At 39.6% G+C, this 21,003-nt stretch overlaps 1 protein-coding gene across 1 annotated transcript in view; it reads right to left on the bottom strand.

The window, feature by feature from the left end:
• Cntn5 (contactin 5) overlaps positions 1–21,003 on the bottom strand; it is a 1,130,804-nt gene that overhangs the window by 306,256 nt on the left and 803,545 nt on the right. Inside the window, exon 9 of the mRNA XM_037208201.1 lies at positions 10,073–10,276. Coding sequence (XP_037064096.1) covers positions 10,073–10,276 — 204 coding nt within the window. The remainder of the gene's footprint in view (positions 1–10,072; positions 10,277–21,003) is intronic.

Below are 21,003 nucleotides of genomic sequence, written 5' to 3'. Positions count from 1 at the left end.
TCAGCATTTTCTCAGCTTTCCTTATCCTCAGCCTTGTGGCAGGCTACATTTAAAGCAGGAAGTATTTCTTTTTCTTTTTCTTTTTTTTTTTTTGGTTTTTCAAGACAGGGTTTCTTTGTGTAGCTTTGCACCTTTCCTGGAACTCACTTGGTAGCCCAGGCTGGCCTCGAACTCACAGAGATCCGCCTGGCTCTGCCTCCCGAGTGCTGGGATTAAAGGTGTGCGCCACCACCGCCTGGCAGGAAGTATTTCTTGACTGGCAAGCAGCGTGTTCTAAATGGTCACATCCGCACCTTTCACGGTCTGGTCTACGTGTCCTTCTAAATTGACCTTCCTACTCCCCACCCAACTGTGTGTGTTGCTTGGGATCCTCTCATGTTTTCATCATACATGTACAAGAGTCTGCTGGCTGTGTGAGGTCCAGATCTGCAAAATCATTCCCATCTTCCCCTTCCTTCTACTACATGCATCACCATTTCACCCCATACCCTGACCACAGGCCTCCACATTATCCCTATCCAAACTCATTCACAAAATATTGCCACATTAAATAAAGCACACAAGAGAAACCACAGACAGGATACTAGGAAAGTAGCTATATACTCCTCTTCCACCAACCCAACAAGAAAGTGCATTCAGGAGAAACTATTAGGCTCCGATATTCCATCAGGCACTGAGAATAAAATTATTTTTTATTTAATTATTTTATTATGTTTCTTTTTTAATCTTTATCTTATTTTTATTATTTCTTTGTTAGTTTTCCTTTGGGGACACTACAAGGGTGATGGGTAGAAGCAGCAGAGGCACTGGGATTGGGGTGCATAATGTGAAATTCCCAAAGAATCAAAAAAAATTTTTTTTAAAAAGGAAAAGTCAGGAAAAATTAACTCTGTTGCTTTTGCAGAGAACCAGGATTCAGTTCCCAGCACCTACATGGCAGCTAATAACCCTCTAACTCAAGTTCCGTGGGATCTAATACCCTCTTCTGGCCTCTGTGGACCCTGCATGCATGTGGTGTACAGACATACATGCACTCATAACAACAATACATATAATATTAAAATAAATCTTTTAAAATAGCAAACAATTATAATAAAAATAAAACAAAATGAAATTTCAGATTCTTTTTATCTATTCTCCTTTCTACCTTACTCTACTTAGATTTCTCACTTATACAATAGAAAACTTCAAAGAACTCAAGCCATAATTCCAAGTTGAAGTCTCTCTCTCTCTCTCTCTCTCTCTCTCTCTTCTCTCTCTCTCTCTTTCTCTCTCCCTTCTCTCTCTCTCTCTCTCTCTCTCTCTATATATATATATATATATATATATATATATATATGAAATGGAACATGGAACTAAGGAAGGGGTTGAAGATGCATTTGTTGAATAGTGTTGTAGATGAATTCTGGAAACCCTTCCCATTCTCTACACACAAAGAATTTGTGTAAGTGGAACTAAATTTTGCCACATGAATGGCGGGCCCATACTAAGCAACCTCCTGTCTTGATATTTATGTATTTGTTGTGTGGGATCTTTACCCTCACTTCAATCTAAGCTCCTCACTAGTGGTGACTCCAACACACCTCACTGGGCAACCAATTGTACCAGTGAACAAATGGAGGCATCTATACCAACTTTTAAGTTTCTAAAACACAGTGAGTTCTAAATGAACTTCTAAGTTAACAACTGTGATTAAAATTGACAGAAGGTATCAGGTGATTACAAAATTAATAGCAAGAGAATATTCAAAAATTGATGCAAATTATTATAAGAAATTATTTTAATTCAAAGGCTCTTTGTCACTATTTGATTATTCTTTACTATTTGATAACTGAAAGGCATTTTCCCAAAAGTAGATAACCCTGAATGTTTGCCCTCATGGTTGTCAAATACTAAATGCATATACTGAAAATAAAAATAGAAGAAGATCCTGGGTGAATCCATTGATAAAGTACTGTCAGCTGAAATTCCCACTGGGTTTCTATCCTCTCAGTGCAGAGGCAGGAGGCCGGCATTCAAACTTTTTGGTGCAGAGATAGCATATATATTTGCTATTTTTTGCAAGCTTGGCAAATACCTCTGTGGGGGATTGAATATAAAAATTACATTTAATCTACTGTGACCATAGAGTTAGCTATAAAAGTCATTTTAAGAATATTGAAATTTTACACTTTTCTGAAAAAAGTTTTCTGAAAATAATAAAGGATGCATGAATAGGTAGAAGTTTTTTCTTTCAAGTGCAAGTAAAATTTTGCTTAAACTGGTAGAAAATGCATTGTGATAGCTTGGGTTTGTTGTAAAGCAAACTTTGAAATGACATTTACTTGTTGGTATTACATCAGAATTCATTCCCAGAGGGCAGCAGTAAGAGCAGGGTGATGGTGCAGGTGAAACAGTGAAAGGGGACATTGCATTCTAGAGATCAGGACTTCTACAGGAGAGCCAGGGCTAGCCCCAGGAACCAGGACTGTGGAGGATGAACTCCACATGGTCATGCTAACAGCTTCCCGGGAAGGTGGCCTTGGAAGGTGCATCGTTGTATTTCTCTATTTCCCTCTCATTTCCTAGGAGCAGCTGCAGGCAGTGGACACTGTTATCCTTCTGGATTGCCCTGAAGTTGCAAGCTCAGGAAACTGATCAAGGCTATCATGTCCTTTTCATGGTTCCATTTGTTGGAGTATAAAAAGCCTGCCCAAAGCAACAAGAGCCTGCATACAACAGGCGTAGGCAAGATAGAAAATAATGAGTGTTGATCGATTTTATCACTCTGAGATCTACATTTATCCATAGAAAGGAACTCAATTTAAAACTCAGACATCCTTAGTGACACTCCATTGGAGAAAATGGATTTATCTCTTGGGCCAGTAGCTTCTGGTTAAAGGTGGGAACCCATGGACACTTCTCCCTCCTGCTGCTGGGATCCGACTTGGCTTGGAGCTGTGCGGGTCTTGAGTTCACTGCCACAGTCGCTGTGAGTTCATGTGTGTGTCAGTGTTGTCCTTGCTATTCAGCCTCTCTGAGGAGCAGAATTCTACTTTAACCCGTGAATCTTGAGTTCTTCAGAGGGACAGAGATTTAGTTAACTTCCTTTTGTAGCTTTGAAAGAGTTGATGCTTGAGGGACCGACATTTCCTCGGGCTGCGGCTTTTGTGGCCTAACCTCTGTTGGTGGAAGTGGAGGTGCAGTTGCTGATTCGGACAGCCATGGCTTAAAAGGCAGCAACCGTTTAAAAAAAGGACAACATGACAGTCTGGTTTATGTTGAAGACACTGTTTTCTTGGTGTCCTCCAATCCCTCTGGCTCTTACAGTCTTTCTGCCACATCTTCCACAGCATTCCCTGAGTCTCGGAGGATTCGATGGAGACATTCCATTTAATACTGATTGCTCCACAGGCCTCTGGCCTCAGGTGCACCATCAACACTGGGCCCGCATGGAAACTCCCAGGACATCCACTGCTGCCCAGGACATCATCCCACTGCTGCCCAGGACATCATCCCACTGCTGCCCAGGACATCCCACTGCTGCCCAGGACATCCCACTGCTGCCCTGGGTCATGCAGCCATGAAGCCATGGCTCTTTAGGACCAGTCTGCTCACACATTCTAGCATGTCATAGATGGGGTAGTCAGCTCGAAGCCATGGGTGTGTACCTGGGTGGCTGCTGAGTAGGTCAGTCCCAGCTGCTGGGACCACTTCCTCAGGTGAGGGGCAGGGCCAACTTTCCTGCGCTGGGGACATCTAGGTCCATTATCCCAAGGCTGGCTAGGAACAGGGTCAGCCCTCTTGGGGTGGGGGCTCTCCCTGGACCAGTGAGAGGCAGGACCAGCTCAGAGAGGCCCTTGTACTTCAACTCATGGTTCAACACATGGATCACATGGTACCCTATAGTATATGGGCAATGGACATCAACACAAACCCCAGCTGCATCACAACCATGGACCCAGACATGGCCAGCAGCAGCAGCTTGGGGCTGGATGTCATCATGGCCCCGAGTGGCAATGTATGTCTCATATCAGCATGGGCCCAGTAACAGTGTGGTCCCCAGACTCCAATATGATCTCAGGTGGCAGTAAAGATCCTAAGCAATCGAATGGAATGGCCCCTGATGGCAACAGGAGTCACAGGCCTTAACACAGACCCTGACTGCAGTAGGGCCATAGACACAGATGTGGACCCTTCCACAGCTCAGGCCTAGATGCTTACATATCCCCGGTGGCATTGCATGGCCCTGACAGAAGCATGATCCTTGGGCGCCAACATGGCCTCAGGTGTTGGCCTAGACCCCAAGCATCTATACTGCCTTTGATGGTAACCTGAGCCATCCAACCGACTTTGATGCAGACCCTTGCTGTGGAGGAGCCATGGAGCCAGATAGACATGGCCCTCAACAGCAGCCCAGCCTGAGAATCTCCAAGGCCACTTAGGTCAGCAAGGTTCTGGCAACTGCACATGCACATCCCATAGACCCCAACATGGTCACAGGTGGTAATCAGGAAGCTGGGCATCCTTGTGGCCTTTGGTGGTGCGGGGCGGTGGGGGCATGAACATCAACATAGACCCCAGCTGTACTAGGACCATGAACCCAGACATGATCCTCAGCAGCCTCAAGGACCCAGATGCCATCATGACCTGTGGTGACTATGCAGGCCTTTAAGATTGCAATTGCCCTGGCTAAAAGGTTTCCCTAGGTGGTGGCCTAGACCTCAAGTGCATCCACATGGCCTTCAATGTTACTAGAATATTTGGATATCAGCATAAAACCTGGCTGCAGTAGAGCCACAGACCCAGACATGGTTCCAGGCTATAGCTTGGGCTTGGATACCACCATGGCTCCATGATGGATACCACTGTGGAAGGACAGTCTACCTTCATCTGTAAGGGGTGGCAGCATGACTCTTGGTCACCAACATGGTCTCAGGTATCAGCCTATATCCTGGGCATCTGCACAGCCTTCAGTGGTTACAGAAGCCACTGACATGGACACAGGCCCTGGCTTCATAGGGATAGGGACTCAGACCGGTCCCCAACAGCATATGCCATGGGTGGCAGTGTAGATTGGCCTCAACCTGGATTCAGAATGGCCCCCAGACCCCAAAATGGCCCCAGGTGCACCCCTGATCCTTGATGGCAGCAGGCACCTGGGACTGCAACACAGACTCTGGCTATGTTGGGGCCACAGAGGCAGACATGGTCCTCAGGTGCAGCTCAAGCCAAGACTTCTCCATGGTCCTGGGTGGTAGCCCAGGCCATTCAGATCAGTATGGCCCCTGTGGAGGCATGGCCTTTGGCCACAAATGTGGCCATGCGGCAGCCCGAATCCTTGGCATCCATCGTCATGGCTTTTGGTAGTAACAGGAGCCATGGACATCATCAACACAGAGCACAACGACAGGCAGGGCCATGGACCCCGACACGGTCCTTGGCAGCAGCCCAGAACCGGACACCACCGTGGCCCCAGATGGCAAGCAGGACTCCCACATCAGTTGGTGTCTCACCACCTTCACCTCTACAGATCTATGTCTCTTCCCAGGACACAAACCTCCCTGCCTCTCCCTTCCTTCCATACCCTCCATGCATTTGCCCATCATAATGGCACCCAACTGTCTGGGACCTCAAGGGAGGCCTTAACCTCTTCTGTTCAGGGAAGTCTCCCTAGTCAGCATATATGAGTCCGTCTCTGCCACTGGAGGTATACTTTCTACGTTATGCCAGTGTTTGCATGTTTGTATATGTTCCATATGTGTGTCTGCTACTCCTGGAGGCCCGAAGAGGATACTCGATTGCCTGGAAAGTGACTTACAGGTAGTCATGAGCAACCCGATATAAGTGCTGGGCACAGAATCTGTATCCTCTGCTATAGAGAGCATCAATGCTCTCCAGCCCCAGTCCCATAGCCTGATATACCCTTCTTGGTAATAGTGACTTCAGTGTGTGTGTGTGTGTGTGTGTGTGTGTGTGTGTGTGTGTGTGTGTGTGTGTGTGTTTCTCGCTTAGGCTTCTGTTGGGCATGTGATTTTTCAGCTCCTTCTGTGATTCCTTTCATTGTCTTCTACATTCTAGTGTTTTACTGGCTCTTCAATCCCTTACCTTGCATCCTTCCTTATTAGTCCAGAAATAGATCAACATGGATGATCTGTTGTGGCATTTCTACCCTCTATTGGAATTCTCACTGACAGCAGCTTTCTTTCTGTAAAGTCTCAGAGGAAGAGGTGACAGACAATGTGCCCAACACCACGCCATGTACTGCAGGCCTATGACTACATCTCACTGAAACCTTCATTTCCCTGACTCCCTCACTCTACACTCTGTCCTTTGCTTTGTTATCCCCCTTCCTTCTCTGATTTTCTTTATAGTGTCTCCATGTTTTGATTTTCTTAGGTAATTTGGATCACTCAAGGCTTGATGTGGACCTCTCTTTTTTTCTTCATTGCTCTCCATAGTCTTCTTCACCATGCCAGTAGTTTCATTTTTATATGTGTTGTGATACTATCTTGACATCTGAATATTGTTATTCAAATCAGTAATGTTTTTTAAAGCAGAAATTTAAGAAACATTGCAAGGATAACTTCATCTTCCTAGTATTCTTGGCTTTGTTATCTATTTGACTTTTTATACCTTTAAAATTGTTCTTTGACAGTTTTGTGCACATACATAGTGTGCTATTGTTATACTCACCTCTACTCTCTATCATCTCCATCCTACTTCAGTCAATAACCCTTCCTCTTACAAGGCTCTTTCTCACATTCATATCTTTGTGTTTTGTTTTGTGACCCACTGAGTTTAAGCAAGGGCCTTGAGACCATACAGCCTTCTGGGGGGAAAAGGCATCAGTGATCTTACTCAATTTTGAACCCTCGGAACTACAATACCAATGGGGCAGGCAAAATGTGTCCTTGGTGCAATAGCAGCATGACAGTTGTGTGGGGCATTTACCCACCAACCCCACAGCTCCCCAGAGTTTTCTTGAGTGTGAGCAGCAGGAAATATTAGATAGAAGGATTTATTGCAGAGAATCTTGCAGAAATAAACAGATAGAAAATAAAGGATAGTCTCAAGAGGGCCTGGAACCTTTTCCAATGGCCCCGACTGTCTCTGCCCCAGGGTTTTTATAGAGACGCCAAGGGGTGGAGCAAAAGACCTCCTCCCCCAGCACAGCCAAGTCCAGACACCTGCATTCAGGCCCGTGGTCCCAATCATCCTTTATGCAGACCTGCTGGGTAAAGCCACGAGGAACCCGAGAACAGGCTCCCACACAGTTGTAGGGGTAACACCATATTCTCCAGCTGGGTTTGAAACTTACTCTACAGGAGGGACTCATGTAAACCCAGTCACAATCTGTGGTTGAAAAGGTTGTAGTCTGTAGAGGAAAACTTACTACTGGTCTGTATTTAAATTGACATGGCTGTCCCACTCTTAAGTATTTATGTCTACATCCACAGGTAACTGCAGCTTTCATCTTTAATCAAAGAAGCATCGCTTTGCAGTGAGTTGCAGTGTATGTAAGAGACTTATGCCTGCTAAAAGTAATGAGAATAAGTGATAATTCAGTGCTCAGGAGACTTAGACCACCGCCTCAAAGACTCATGGATTACTGACGATGAGGGATAGAAAGAATGTAAGAGCCAGAAGACAAGAAGAATGCTCACTAACAGCTATGTTCTGGGTATGACCTCATAGTTCAATTACAATCACAGAGGAGCTCTGGTTGCTTAACTGAACCTGTCAACCGTCAATCAGGGGTCAGGGAAGAACCATGCAGCCCCACTCCTCTCTACTGAGCTGTTGGATGTTGATGGATTCTTGGGGAGAGGAACTCATTGTCTTCAGTTGTGAACCCACGGGTTATCTCACTACCAGGCTCCAATGCCTAGTGGTAAATTTTACTTTCAAAGGAAACACTTTAAGTATACATATCTCAAAATTGGCTTAATATTATTGAATAATATGTTAGTCAGTGATTCCATATTGCTATAGTAGTGAATAATAAATCTCCGACTCTTTGCTTTTAAAGTTAGTTATTGAGGACACTTGGAAAACATGGCCACAATTATTAAAGACACTATCAAGTAGCCTCTGGACTGAACTTTAGTCTCAGGTCTTATATTTTTTACCTATGCATCTATGATATTGTTGATCTATATGGCCTTTGGTTAATTCTATTATCTGTGTAATATTGGGTTGCTCATGGTTACAGTGGATAGTTCATTAGTAGTATACTTTGTAGAGTTGTTACTATTATATACTGCATAAAGAAATATATTGACTTTTTGAATTTTGAATTACTATTATATTCCATAGTTTATATATAATATATATGCATACATGTATATACACACTGAAAAGCAAATGTCTTATGGTAGAACCTAACTCTAACAATATATTCCAAAAGTATCTTAATCAGTGTTCTATTGCTATGAAGAGATGCCGCAACCACATGACTATGACAGTTTTTATAAAAGAAAGTATTAATTGGGGGTTGCTTGTACTTTTGGAGGTTTAGTCCTCTTAAATTATCATTACAGTAGATAGCATGGGACTGGAGCAGTAGCTGAGAGCTACATCTAGATCCCTGGGCCCAGAGAGAGAGTGAGAGGAGGGGAGAAGAGAGAGAGAGAGAGAGAGAGAGAGAGAGAGAGAGAGAGAGACAGATAGAGACAGAGACAGAGAGCATGCCTGGGCCTGTCCTTGGATTTTGAAACCTCCAAGCCCACCCTCAGTGAAGTAGTTCTTCCAAGGCCATGTATACTCTAACAAGGCCACACGTCCTTAGCTGTGTAATCTTTCCAAACCGTTTCACTCCCTGGTGACCAAGCATTCAAATACATGATCCTATGGGGGCCATTATCATTCAAACCACCACAAACAGTATATATTTTAAGAAACAATTTTAAAAGCTGGGTGTAGGTGTACATACTGCCAACGCTTGGTGGGTGGAGGGAAGGGGACAGTAGTTTACAGCTAGCCTCAGCTACACGACTGTGTCTCACAGGGAAAAAGCATATAGAAAAACTAGAAAAGTGTTGAAATATACTTTTTTAATACTTCAAAATCAATCAGAATTCTCATTCTCAAGTTCACTTCTTAATAATGTCTTCATAGGTAATTTTTTTTTGCACAGCAGAGCAATCTGCATATCATATATCACCTATAATGGAGGACTTGACTGTGTTAATGCAATGCCTCACTGTAAATGTCTATAAATACAAATGAGGTGTTTAAATGTGAAGATCCTGTGGATAGATGGCAATTCCTATAATTATAGCATCATTACACCTGCCTGCACTGCACGGAATAGTTAAAGTTACAACTGTTCCTATTATTGGAAAAGTAATAACACTTATAATTGTACAATGAAGTATTAAAAGCTTAATATTCAATTTGAAGGCAGATGAACTACAAATGCATTGAAAACTGAACCCATAAAATTCATACAGTTAATACACATATGCTATAGATAGACACTACAGAGTAAGAAGAGATCTGTGGAGTCCACATGGCTCTCCTTTCCAGATGCTCACATTTTAATTTTTGAGTAGCACTATGATAAGTATTTATCATCCATGAATCATCACCATTGTGTGTGTGTGTGTGTGTGTGTGTGTGTGTGTGTGTGTATGTGTGTGTGTGTGTGTGTGTGTGTATAAGCCAGAAGTTGACATTAAGTATCTTCCTCAATCACTCTCTACCTATTTTCGGAGGCAGTCTTGGTTGCATCTAGCTCACTGGTTTGGCTTGGTTGGCTAGCATGCTCTAGAGATCCTCTTGCTTCTGCTTCCCCATGCTGGAATCGTAGGCATGCTGTGTCTGACTGTATATATAGGTACTTGTAATTTGAACCCAGGTCCTGAAGTGTGCAAACATTTTACCTACTGAGATATCTCCCTATTACTCATATCAACATTTTTATTCTGAGGCATGCATAAACTCAGATTAAAGGGATGAAATTATAAGTAAGGTAGATGCCTTTTAGTTTACTTGTGTTGAGGTCAATTGCTTAGAAAACCAGTAATATTACATTGTTGCTTTTTACGTATGCAATATTGATCATTTAAATCTGTGCCAGGTAACTCACCATCATTTCGCAGAGTGAGCGGTGTGGGAGGACTGAGCACTCGAGCATTCGTCACGGCGTTTTTCACCAGACAAATATAGCTGCCAACATCTGATGTTTGCACTTTAGAAATATAAAGGTTGCCTGTCTCTTGGGATATGAACCGCCGGCTGTCCTCCGCCACAAAGGAGGGGAACTCGTTAAAGACCCAGCTATAGATGAGCTCTGAAAACACACAGAATTCAGTTGTTGAATAATTCAGATCACTTAACTACAGACAAAGTTCAAACTACAAGGGCTTTACTAAACATTCTTTGGATCCAAGCCCACACATATTTGATTCATAAATACTTTAATATATTATATTAAAAGTATAGTTCTGGCTTATAGCTGTGGAAAGATGTCACATAATTCTCAGAGATGCTCTGCTTTTATTCGTTTTACCTTTAGTTCTGAAGAGTATTAAGTCGGTGCTTGATATTCAGCATTGTGATAACATGAAAGTTGAAAATTGAAGAGATAATTCATTGTTCTTCTGTATCAACTTAATGGGTTGATACAGTTAATGGGTTATTAAAACCTATGAAAGAGTATAAAAAGATGGCAAAACAGACTGTAAGGAAAATATGGGAGATGTGTACTTAATCCTATTGGTCCATATGGACTTCCTGATTTAGGAGCTAACTAGACTTTAGTAATTACTGGTTTGTTCATCAAATATTGGATGTGGATTGCCTTAGACCAGACATCATTCCAAAGAGAAAAGGAAAATGTCACAATTTCATTGAGCTATCCATCTGATGTGGGAGAAACCAAGATTATAAGGACAACTGAACAAAGGTTAATGAATGGGGTGAAAAATGACAGAGAAAGGAAGAAGAAAACTAAAGCATCTTCATTGAGCTGGCGAGTGGTCAGACTGAAGGAGAACCTGAGGACTGTATTTTACAGAGTCTCTTCAGCTCCGGAGTGAAGAATGGGAAAATGGTGCAAATCAATGACTACGAGAGCAAAGAGGAGGAATAAGATCACAACCACAGGAAGCTGGTTGTAAGTAGTTACAAGTGACATTGCTTTTGAGTGACAGTGGCAGTGATGCTAGTGAGGAGCCACAGGCTCTTGATTGTGTTGAGAGCATGGCAGAAGAGCGCTGAGACAGAGACTCTCAGCAGGCAAGAGCACTTGCTGCTCTTGTAGTGACCCAAGTGGGTTCCTAGATACACATCGTGTGGCTCATAACTGCTGTAACTCAGGATCCAGGGGATCTGACACTCTCCTCTGGCCTTTTCTGGGCACTTACTGTCATGTACACACACACACACACACACACACACACACACACACACACACACGAACATATAGTTTACATATAAATAAACATAAATTTAAATTAAAAATATTATAGAAAAATTAAGAAAAAAATTGATCATGATAAACAGGAAGAGACAAAAATTAAGGATTTGGATTTAAGTAACTAAGCAGTGTAGGAGAGAATATACATTTATCTCTGTCTGGATAACACAATGATAAAAAACAAAGTTCTTTGGAGATGTGAGCACAGTGAAACTATGACCCCTTAAACTGATATAATGTCAGTTATGAAATTGAGACCCAATAAGGAAGGCATTTAAATTTGAAGACAGGGCCATTGAAATCTTAGTTGGCTTCAAACTCACCTATGTTATAACTGGAAGAACAGATCCCACATTCTCCTTCTTGCAGAGTTACTTGTTTGAGAAGGCAAATTAACTAAGGCTTTAAAATACACAACATGTTATTATAATCTACTTTTAGAGTTAGGAAGATTCACTTTATATTGTATTTTTCTTTACTCCTCTCAATCACCCTGTGTTCTCTCTTTATCCTACCATGGATTGTTAAAAGTCAGTTCCCATCTCTTCTATCTACTTGAAAATGGGGAACCTGGCCTTGAGCCAACATTTCCAGATGTGCAAGCAGATTTGAAAAACATTGTGAGGGACAAAACCTCAATCAGACATCTCTCATCACTAAATAAATTTCCCAAGATTGGAATTTGGTTGGATCTAACTGAGTTATTGTCCAAAGGGGCCCTATAGGAACCCCCACCTCCTCTCCCCAACACCAAACAACCCAGGCTATCATCAAGGCTATTGGTTGTGCTCCATAAACTGATAGTAAGGCCCTATTGCAGAAGACAACAACTGCATAAGTCAATGAACATGGAGAAGACAAGCTGGTGCTTACTTAGAGCCTTTACCCCTACTGGTTAGTGTTCATGGTACTCTGTACACTACCAGAGGGGAAAGATTAATATGTACCAATGCAGCTACAAACCTGTGATCTACAATGGTGATCTGCCTGCATGATATGCTAATGCAATAATATCATAAAAGATGTTGGAGTAACCAACAACTATCTTATTGGGAATAAAGTTCACTCCATAAGCTGGAACCTGTGCCTGACATTGCTCTGGTGGCCAAGAACCTGAGACTAGATAGGACATGGTCTAGGGGAAAAGCTAAATACTACTGTCCTGCTAAAGGAAGGTTTCAATAAAGGGACTCCCAATACATTCTTCTATACTTGTAGATCATCTTGCTTAGTCATCATCAGAGAAGCTTCCTCCTGCAGTAGATAGGAACAAATACTGGGATCCACAGCTAGAAAATACACAGAGTAAGAGACCTTGGAACACGCAGTCCTAAGTGGGATGTCTCCATCAAATCCTTCCCCTCATGGCTCAGAGAACTCTGTAGAAGAGGAGGCAGAAATATTGTAAGAGCCAGAGAGGATGGAGGAAGACCAAGGGCACAAGGCCTTATAGAAAGAACAGGACTGAAACATACATGAACACACACAGAGTGTGGCAACATTCAAAGGACCTATATAGGTCTGAGCCAGATGGAGTCCCAGTTCTTAAAGGAAAAAGAAATGGACACAATCCCCCATCCCTCACTCAGAACCCAACTGATAACACTCACAAAGGAAGAGTTGGTTTTCTCTAACAAAGTCTCATTGAGTATACAAAGCAAACATAAGGGATGGCTGTCCTCCCAGCAGCAGATGATCAATAAATGTCAAACTCAGTAATTCAGTGGTATCTTTGGAGGGCTGTTTTTTTTTTTTTAAAAACCTTACAGATCTTTTGCTTATATATTATAGTTTTTAAATTTTTTTTCTGTGTGTGCTAATGTGTGTTTTAGCATTTGTGTTTCTTGTGCTTTTACTTTTGCCTTTTTTTCTGTTTATTTATCTTATCCTAATCTGGTTTGTTTTTATTTTGTCTTATTATTATTTTATATTTATTTTATTTAGATTCCTGCTTGTATTTTAATAAGAGAGAAAAAGAAAGGATATAGATTTGGGTAGGTAATGAAGTGGGGCGAATCTGGGAGGAGCTCTATAATCAGAATTACTGAATGAAAAAAATTCAATTTTCAACTAAAAAGAAGAAATGATTAAAATTATTCAAGTGAACTTACAATGATTAAGCCCATGCATGGAGTATAAGTGAAATACTCACCCTGCTAATTAGACCCTAACTAGAAGGACTTCTATCTGAGGATGTGGTCCCTCTAACTAATAACCCAATACAAGTTTCATTTTTTATTCATACACAATCCACAGAAACATAATGTTTCAATCATATATATTTCACAGGATTTTACTGAAGTTTTCTCAAATTTTTGCTTACTCTTTGAAATTTTAAGGGACAGAGAGTACTGAGCAATTCATAAGCTGTCACTTAAAAAAATCTCTATTTCTTATACTGATAGAAATTTGTTGAGTCAAAGATTTGTTAAATATTTTGAGGCTAGGAGACTGGTATACAAAATTGGTACTTTTAATATCTCAAAGCTAAATGGGAATTTGGGGACTCAAAAATGCTGATTTATTTTTGCAGTCAAGTTTTCTTTTTCACGTAATGCCAAGAAGGCCAGAAAGGAGAACACTGCACAATAACACAGCTGACACCCTGGAACTGGGTTAGATTTCCTGCCTGCACCCAAAATAGAAATATTGAATGGAGCCAAACATCATTTAAGATCCTGTGTACATTTTCTATTAAGGCTTTTTATTATCTGTTAACATTTATTCAATCTCTTCAAACTTTACTTTCACAATAAAAAAGAATATAGTTACTTTTAAAGGATGACTATACAGAAATTCACAGAGACTAAAAAACATAATAGCCTCTATGGCTTTAGTCTATTTTGTATGCTACTTTGTTGTATATTAACTATGCGTGGGTCTTTAAATAAACCAAATATGTATCAACTTATCAAATAATAACAGTTTGGTATCATGTTTCATTTCAGAATACAATGAGACTAAGTGTAAGCCATGATTTCCTCATTTTCAAAAATGTCTTTTAAAAAGAATATTAAATCTCTCTCCTGTATATTCAGTACTATGTGGTAAGATAAATTTGATTTATAAAACCAGGCTTTTGGTTTCTTATTGGAGACTTTTTGTCTTTTTATGTTGAACTCAAAAGTAATTCTAGTTCACTAGGTGTTTAACCCATCCAGATCACTGATGTGATTGATGGATGTGCCTTATCTCAAATTCTGTTCTCTAGCTAACCCAAATACTTACCCTTAATGCTGACATACTCAAATTTCTAAACTTTGAAGTAGATTTCCATAATATTAAGATACATAGACACACACACACTCCACACATATGCACATACAGTCATACAGATCCAGAGTCTCTCTCTCTCTCTCTCTCTCTCTCTCTCTCTCTCTCTCTCTCTCTCTCACACACACACACACACACACACACACACACACACAGACACACACAGACACACACAGACTACAGACCCACACCTCTTTGTGATAAAAACTCCAAACAAATTAGATCTAGAAGGAATATCTCTACATAATAAAGGTATGAATAAAAAAGTTTAAAGTTAATATTGTACTAAATGTGGGAAAGCCAAAAGACTTCCTAGAGTCTTAAAAGAAGACAAAGATTTCAGAAACTGCCGCTCCTGTGAGATCCCACAGTCCTAGAACTCCATTCATGGCTCCAAGTCATCTGATTTGTAAGTGAAGTAAAATCCTGTTTGTGTATGGATAATATCACCTTCTATTCAGAAATCTTCTCTCCAAATTTCACACCAAACCCTACTAGGATAAATTAATTCAGCTTTGAAATTATGAATTGTTTGAAATACAACTTAAGGACTTTAATTTCATTTAAAAGAGCCACAGAAATGAAATACCTAGGAATAAGAATACACTACATAGTGAAATATCTAGCTATGAGAATTATGACATTGATGAAAGAAACTGATTGGGATGCCAAGAAATGGAAATGCATTCCACATTCATGGATTAAGTATGTGTATTGATAAGCATCAATATTACCCAAAGAGATTTATAGTCAGTTCAAAGTAACAATGGCATCCATCAAAGATCTGAAGTAGCATCCACAAATTTTACATGATCACAGAATTCCACTGGATAGCCAAAGGTATCCTGAATCAAAAGGATCTGATGACATATTATAGACCTGATTTTAAAATGCATGAAAAATACATACATAAAAAATGTTGACATCAGCACATACAATGATGAATGAGATAGAACAGAGAGGACAGACATAAATGAACACATTTATAGCCTATTAACAACAAGGATTCTAAGGACAGGCACCAAAAAACAACAGCCTCTTCAGTAAATGGTGCTGAAAATGTTGTATATTTACAGGCAGGACACCACAACTAGATCCTCATTGTCACCAGTAACATAAAATGAACCTTGAGTTAACTGAAGCCTTAGCTGAATCTTGGAAGCTACACTGAAGAACTAGTGATATGCTTTGGAAGTTGGTGTGGATGTTTTGTTTGTTTATTTGTTTTGAGATTATTCTGCAAAGGACAGGAAATAAAAGCAAAGAATATATCAGACATGAAAGTTTCTATGCAGAGAAGCATGCAATAAAAAGAACTCACACACAGCTTGTAAAATAAAATATTTGCAAACTCTACTTCTTATAAGGAATTCGTTCCCATAATACATAAAGAACTAAAAAAAAAAAAATGAACAAACAGACAAGCAGCAACAAAATGAGCTGTACAGAGCAGGTTTTTGTTTTTTTTTTTTTTTTTCCCCCGAGACAGGGTTTCTCTGTGTAGCTTTGGTGCCTTTCCTGGATCTTGCTCTGTAGACCAGGCTGGTCTCGAACTCACAAAGATCCGCCTACCTCTGCCTTCAGAGTTCTGGGATTAAAGGTGTGTGCCACCACCGCCTGGTCTGAGCAGGTGTTTATCGAAACAAGATATATAAACATCCAAACATTACACACAAAAAAATGTTCAGACTAATCATCAGCAAAGAACAAGTTAGTAGGCCTGGAGAGATGGCTCAGCAGTTAAGAGCACTTGCTGTACTTGCATAGAACTGAGGTTAGATTTCCAGCATCCACAACCATCTTGACTCTTGTTCCAACAGAACTGACCCCCTCTTCTGGCTTCTGTGGGTACCATATGAACATGGGACTGCAGAGGCTTTGGAGAAAGGAACATGAGCTGTTTCTGGAAAGTGAACTCCAGCCACCAAGAAAAACTCAGGAACAACATCTCAGAATACGGAAAAACAGAATGATGATGAGATCTTGCACGTCTACCAGTTATATATTCAAAGAAATGAAATGATGTAGAAATACCTGCACATTCAAAGCAGTATGATTTCCTACAACAGAGAAATGGAAACCATCAGAGTATCCATCAAGTGATACATGGACAAAAATATAGTGTGAATTCATAATGGAATGCCATTTAGTCACTGGCTGACGAAAATCTGTCATCTGTGGTAACATGGATAGGACTGGAGGTCACGATGCTAAATGAATTAAAGCAGGCACAGAAAGATAAGGGTGTCCTCCTGTTACTCACATGTGGGATCTAAAGCAGGAGAAGTAAAAGCTGAGGATAGAATGGTAGTTACTGGATGTTAGGAAGAGTGTGAGGTAGAAGTGTGGCATGGTGGGTGAAAACTAATTAATGTGCCTGAGTCTTCAAAAAGAGAGAATTTCTCATGTGCTGTTGCACAGCACACTGACTATAAACATTACTTTAATGTAGTACTAAAAAAGTTCTTGAAAATCAAGACTGGAGATAGGGCTTTATGGTCAAGCGCACTGGTTGCACTTCCAGATAACTTGGATTCTCAGCATCCACATGACAGCTTTCACCATTTATTTCTCCAGTCTTAGGATATTTGATACCTGTTTTATCCTTGACAGATACTAGGCACACAAGTAGTATGTACAGACAAGTATCACCCAAACACCTATCTTTTTTAAAGCTAGAAAAATGAACTTATTTTATGAAGAAGTTATAAATGAGATGCCATTTGCCTAACTTAACATATTACACCCAAGTGTTGAAATATCATGCATATGTATGTATATGTGTGTATATATATATATATATATATATATATATATATATATATTACATTTTAGATAGTTAAAACAAATTTACTTTAAGAAGTTCATACTTATCTTTATCAACACCATGTTCTGGATATATATTGCTATTTAATCTAACACATGAAGACTTTCTTTTCTTTTGTGGGTTCCTGATTGTTAATAAGTTAATAATCGAATGTGGTAAAATCAACTCCTTGAAAGAAAACAATCCTGGAGTTATGTTTTAAAACTTTATCATTTTGCCACTAACTTATTCCATTTTCATATTTTCTCTTAATTAAGTCAACACAAGGAAAGATTGTCATAATGACCAATGAAATTTAAACTAAATTTAGTCAGGAATTAAAATTTTCATTTCTTAAATGTGACGGTGGGGAAAATGCAGGTAGGCTCTGCCTCCCTTGTAAGTGAAGTCTAGGTTTATAGTCTCACACATTGCAAATCTTCAACATTGTTCTGTAATTTATTCAGGGCCAAAGATGAAAGCAGGCATTTCCATTTGGGTGAGGATGCTCATTTCTCATGGCTGTATTGCATTGATGGAAAAAAAAAAAGCGAGGAACAAGGAATGGAACTATGTACTAGACTCTCTGGTCCTTAAAAACAATCTTAGAGAGCAATCATATGTGATTCATTTCAGAATTTTCTAATATAGCTGCAATTTGGGAGATAATCATTCTTCTTTCTAATAACATGTGTACACAGAGAAGCTATGGGTCAAGGATTTAGAAAGAACATCATGCAAACAGCATCAGTGAAGTTCACTGGCCCGATTAATAATGGCACCCTCCCCCAGGAGCCCAGCTTTTCTGTCCCTGTCAGCCACTAAAGGCGACATTCAAAAACCAGTAACTTCTTTATCTTTATGCTTTCTTCAACTTTATTGTATATGGGAAAGTTTCAGATAATTTTATGTATTAGCAAAAGGCTCTGACTCCCTGCTTCTGCCTCCTTCTACGGTGTGAGATTTAATACTATTTGTCAAATAACTAGAATTTGGTGTATTACAAAGTATAACTTTCAGTTTCTAATGGTTAATTTTTGTGTTTTAAATTTGACATGCTTTTGTATTTTGCATTAATTTTTACTGATGCAGCTGATGTACATACTATAAGCAGTTTAATATTTGCTAATTATAACATTTATTTTAATACAATTGCCCATTATGATAACCTCTCTTTGTGATGATTTAATTAAGGGAAGATACTTGAATATGACTATAGATTAAGTCAGTGGTAAAAAGATTAGTTAAAAATATCTCTAGGATTTTTTTTTTTCTGTCATGGAGTTGATGTAACCACAATGGATTGTTAACTTATTAATGTCACACAGGAAACTGCAGAGAAATTTCCAGTATCCCTTGCAACTGAACATAAGGAAAGACAGAAATTAATAAGAAACATCTTTTAAAATATTATTTTAAACTATATATATGCATGTAAATCTTATGTGTATAGTATATGTGTGAATGTGTGCATTGCATGAGGAATCAAGAAGGGGTATATGATCCTCTGGAACAGTAGTTAAAGGCAGTTGTGAGCTGCCTAATGCAGGTGCTGGGGACAGAACTGTAGTCTTTTGCAAGAGCATTAAGTGCTCTTGACCACTAAGGAAGCTCTTGAACCCAAGAAGAATCTGTTTATTTTATTGATGAGTATCATTGCTAGAACAGAAAATGTCACCATTATTCATGTTAAGTACTCTTGGAAAAATAAAATCTGTCTTCCTTTTCAACACTGTATTTTCACAAATTCAATGTCTGTTCTATAGCTGAACAGTAAATATTTACCAAATATTTGAATAGTTACAACAAACTATATTTATACAGGTATGTAGAACTTGTTAAAATTTTAAGCACATGAGTTGAGTTACATACTTTAATTTGCATTCAAAGTTTATTAGGGTATTCATGGATGTAATTTGTTCCACTGAATCAGTTATATGGGTCCTTAGAGGTTGAAGGGACTATAGAATTAGAGGTATTTAGGGTTATTAATAATATTACATAGGCCTGTTTCAGTGCCTCTGGTTGGGCATGTTTAATTGGTATTTTGTTGAGAATCTTGTTCTGGTAGCTTGGATTGTTAAATGGAGCATATATAAACACCATTTTGGTAGCTAGACTTAGGGTGGGCTTTGTGATAAAGACCACCATAGGTCAAGCATAGTGGTAGGCATGGGGAGCTACCTGTCAATAGAATGTTTGCTTTCTATGAATAAAGACATGAGTTTGATTCCCAGAATTGATGTGGCATTGTTTCTAATCCCAGTGCTGGGGAGGAATGGGCAAGTGGATTCCTGGAGCTCCTGGGTCAGCCAGCCTGATCTACTTGATGAGTCCAGTCTAAGATAGTGAGGGATTCTGCTTCAAAATTAGAAGGTGGAAGGTTCTTGACAAAGGATACCAAAATCTCTCATCTGACAATCACATACAGGCTTATGAATGTGTCTGTACCCACAGGAACATGCACATATATACAAATTACACAAAGTAGCAATAAATCATTACACACAAAACACTGCTTAGGGATATAATATGGGGCTGGCAAAGGTATGTGAGAGAGTTTACTATTTTACACATTTTCAACTTAATTCTTCCCCCCTCTCCCTTCAACATACATGTGTGAAGGCATCACGGTGAGGAAGACCTTCAGCCTTAGTATCATAGAGATAGAATTTCAGAGATCTTTTTGTCTTTTGATCATGAGTTTTTGAGTAGGATATGTGTATATATATATATATATATAGATAGATATAGATATAGATATAGATATAGATATCAAAGTTCTAGTCTTTTTATCTGTAACCTGAACTGAAGGAGGACAGAATAGGCTAAATGAGTTAAGACAGTAAAGGTGAATCCTTTAGAAATGGACCAGTTCATTTTCATTATCACTTTAACCCTCTTCAACATTGAAAGTAGTGGGACAACCAGGTGGCATCCAGTGTTAGAAGACAAAGTCCATTTTACCTAGGTCACCTGAATGTTAGTTACCCTTTATCATTAGGCCATATTGTGTCAACTGTTGTACTCTGGTTTCTGAGTTTCACTTTCAGTTTTTATAAAAAAGAGATGGTGATATTGTTTGATATGTTAATGCCCAGGAGAACTGGACCGCTTAGGTGAGTGTCAAATCTGAAGGAACTGTTCTACAAAGGCAGGACTAATTCACGATAAATGTCTTACTACATTGTAACAATAGAAATGCATCCTGTGCCTTGTACAATGGGATTTAATCTCTGAAAGTGTTAAAAGCTTCTTCCCAATAAATACAGTCAGCAGCAAATAGCCTAAGAGGAACAAAAACAATACAGGTGTCCTATTCATCACTAATCCCAAGACAACTGAGATATTTTAAAACATGTTGTAAGGGATGCAACAGAGAAGTTGTCATCTGCTTCAAAAATAAAATTTTTCTAATACAAAACAAACTTCATTGTCACATTGCATTTAGTTACCTTGGCTGAGCAGAACAAAGTACTAATTCTCTTTAAGGTTTTAAAACACGTATATTTATTATGCT

This window comes from Peromyscus leucopus, chromosome 7, assembly GCF_004664715.2.
Source record: "Peromyscus leucopus breed LL Stock chromosome 7, UCI_PerLeu_2.1, whole genome shotgun sequence".
Classification (NCBI taxonomy): Eukaryota; Metazoa; Chordata; class Mammalia; order Rodentia; family Cricetidae; genus Peromyscus; species Peromyscus leucopus.
This window is presented reverse-complemented; position numbering and strand designations above follow the sequence as displayed.